The 2,177-nt window shown below is 56.3% G+C and overlaps 1 protein-coding gene across 1 annotated transcript in view; it reads left to right on the plus strand.

The window, feature by feature from the left end:
- Positions 1 to 2,177, plus strand: part of GMEB2 (glucocorticoid modulatory element binding protein 2) — a gene marked incomplete at its 5' end in the record, with an annotated part of 7,572 nt that overhangs the window by 3,300 nt on the left and 2,095 nt on the right. Inside the window, 2 exons of the mRNA XM_010144558.1 lie at positions 451 to 608; positions 2,066 to 2,137. Coding sequence (XP_010142860.1) covers positions 451 to 608; positions 2,066 to 2,137 — 230 coding nt within the window. The remainder of the gene's footprint in view (positions 1 to 450; positions 609 to 2,065; positions 2,138 to 2,177) is intronic.

Consider the following 2,177-nt stretch of genomic DNA (forward strand, 5'->3'; position numbering starts at 1 on the left):
AGTCTCAGCCTGAACTGACCCTTGTGCTGAAAGCTGCAGGCGTGCATGGTGGGGAACCAGGCTGGGACCTCTCCTCCTTCCTCCCTCAACAGACCAGGAGCTCACCAGTCCCCTGCAACGGTTGAAATTATGGGCCCCCATGCAGAAGAGCCTGCTGTGAGAGGTGGGACCAGCTCTGAAACCAGCCTGTCTGGTGGCCAAGCATTGCCTGGCTGTTAGGAGGTGCGAGAGCAGCAGGTTGGAGCAGGTCTGCCTCTGCAGTCAGGAGACCCCAGGGAGGAGGAGCCTGTTCAGCGTCACAGGGCAGGGAAAAAAGCTCCTGCTCTCCTGGCTTTTGCTTTTTGTCTGGGCCTTTGAACAGTTTGGGGGTGAAGGCTGCCAGGAGCCGCGTGCCGGAGCTCTCTGCTCCCGCTGACGTGCCTGTCCCTGCGCCTGCTCCTTGTCTTTCAGGAAGATCATGGATTCGGGAGAGCTGGACTTTTACCAGCACACGAAGGTCTGTTCCAACACCTGCCGGAGCACCAAAATCGACCTGACTGGAGCCAGGGTGTCCTTGACCAGCCAAACATCGACCGAGTACATCCCTCTCACTCCTGCTTCCGCAGATGGTACGTCCAGCCATTCCCCGCAGCCTCGGCAGGCGCTTTGACACACTGAAGCACCATGAACGCCGTGGAACCAGCACCCCCGACGCTGCCTCCCTGTTGGGCTTGGCGGCTTGTTCGATCCTCTGCTCTCCCTCCCTGCTCTGCTGCAGGACTCCCCTAGCAGAGCTGGGCAGAGTCATCATTACATGCAGTAACTCACCTGGTTGCTCCGTACCCTGCGTGAGCTGGAGAGCCGCCCTTCGGCCTCCCACCTTACCCCAAACTGTGTCGCTGAAGCGGAAGACCGTGGTTATCTGCAAGGAAACAGCAGGCACTGCTCGAGGAAGTTCCCTTCTGTCCTCGCTGCTGCAGGGAGCAGCCAGGAAACAGGGATTGGCCTGCCTTCTCTGCTCTAACCCAGAGTGATTTAGGGGTTTTCTTCTTCAGAATAATTCGGGGGGTTCCTTTTAAGGCTCCCTGGCTGAATGATGTCACAGCTAGATAGCTGTAGCCCTAAACTTCATTTGCCTATAATTACAGGCAACTCTTTTATTGGAAAGCTTTCTACTTTCTAAGTGCTTTTATATTTCTTACCTCCTTTTGTTTCTGAGAGTTAAGAACAGCCCCCAGAGCCCCCACCCCAAGCTCCTGATGGTGTCTGTGGGAGCAGAGCGAGCCCTTGGCTGGTTCTACAGAGCACCTTGGGCACCCCAGCCCTGGGTTGTGGTGGGGAAGCTGATGCCGATACCTGGTGCAGCCTGTCCTGAGCCCTCCTGTTAAACGTGGACATCAGCTCGTTAATGGGGAGACGCTTCCCACGCTGCTGGGCTGCACTGGAATAGCCAGAGCCCTGGAGGCTGCAGAGTAACTGGATTTAACAGCAGCAGCTGAGCAGTGCAAATGCTCTGCACTGCACCGCGGGTGTCTGGCCACGGTCCTGTTCATCCCCTCAAATGACGCCAGTTCCCCTGGCTCTGTGGTAACAGAACTGCTGAGATTTGGCAGAGCGGGAGGGAGGGAGGGAGCCCCCTGCATCCCTGTGCAGCAGGGCCAGGCTCTCCCTTGGAGGCTTTGAAACCCTCCAGACATCCAAACTGGGCAAAAAAGAATTGCCAGAAAAGTCAGACGCTAAATCCGTTTGACTTTTACCCTGAACAGCTCTAGGTGTTTGCAGGGGGAGCGGGAGGGACGTGCTGCTCTTTGGCTGCTCGTGGGTGAGGGTTGCAGGAGGAATCCCCAGGGTGTTACACTCCAGTGTGGAAAAATAAGTGCTGCTGACACAGCAACCACGTGCAGCTTCCCTTGGACTGCTCTCTCTGTCCCGCCTCGAGAGCTGCCTTCAAACAAACGTTGTCCTATACAGTAGGAAGTCACAGACATGCAGCCAGGGAGTGCTTCCTTCCAAAACAGCCCGGGCAAATACAGAGAAACATCAGAACTTGGGTTTTCTTTCTTTTCTTGTTTGCTATTGGTTGCAGTGAACGGATCCCCAGCTACCATTACCATAGAAACGTGCGAGGATGCCAGCGACTGGAGCTCCAGCATCGGAGGTACGGCTTGGGATCCCACCCGGGTGAGGATGGAGGAGAT

This window comes from Buceros rhinoceros, unplaced genomic scaffold (assembly GCF_000710305.1).
Source record: "Buceros rhinoceros silvestris isolate BGI_N320 unplaced genomic scaffold, ASM71030v1 scaffold14811, whole genome shotgun sequence".
Classification (NCBI taxonomy): Eukaryota; Metazoa; Chordata; class Aves; order Bucerotiformes; family Bucerotidae; genus Buceros; species Buceros rhinoceros.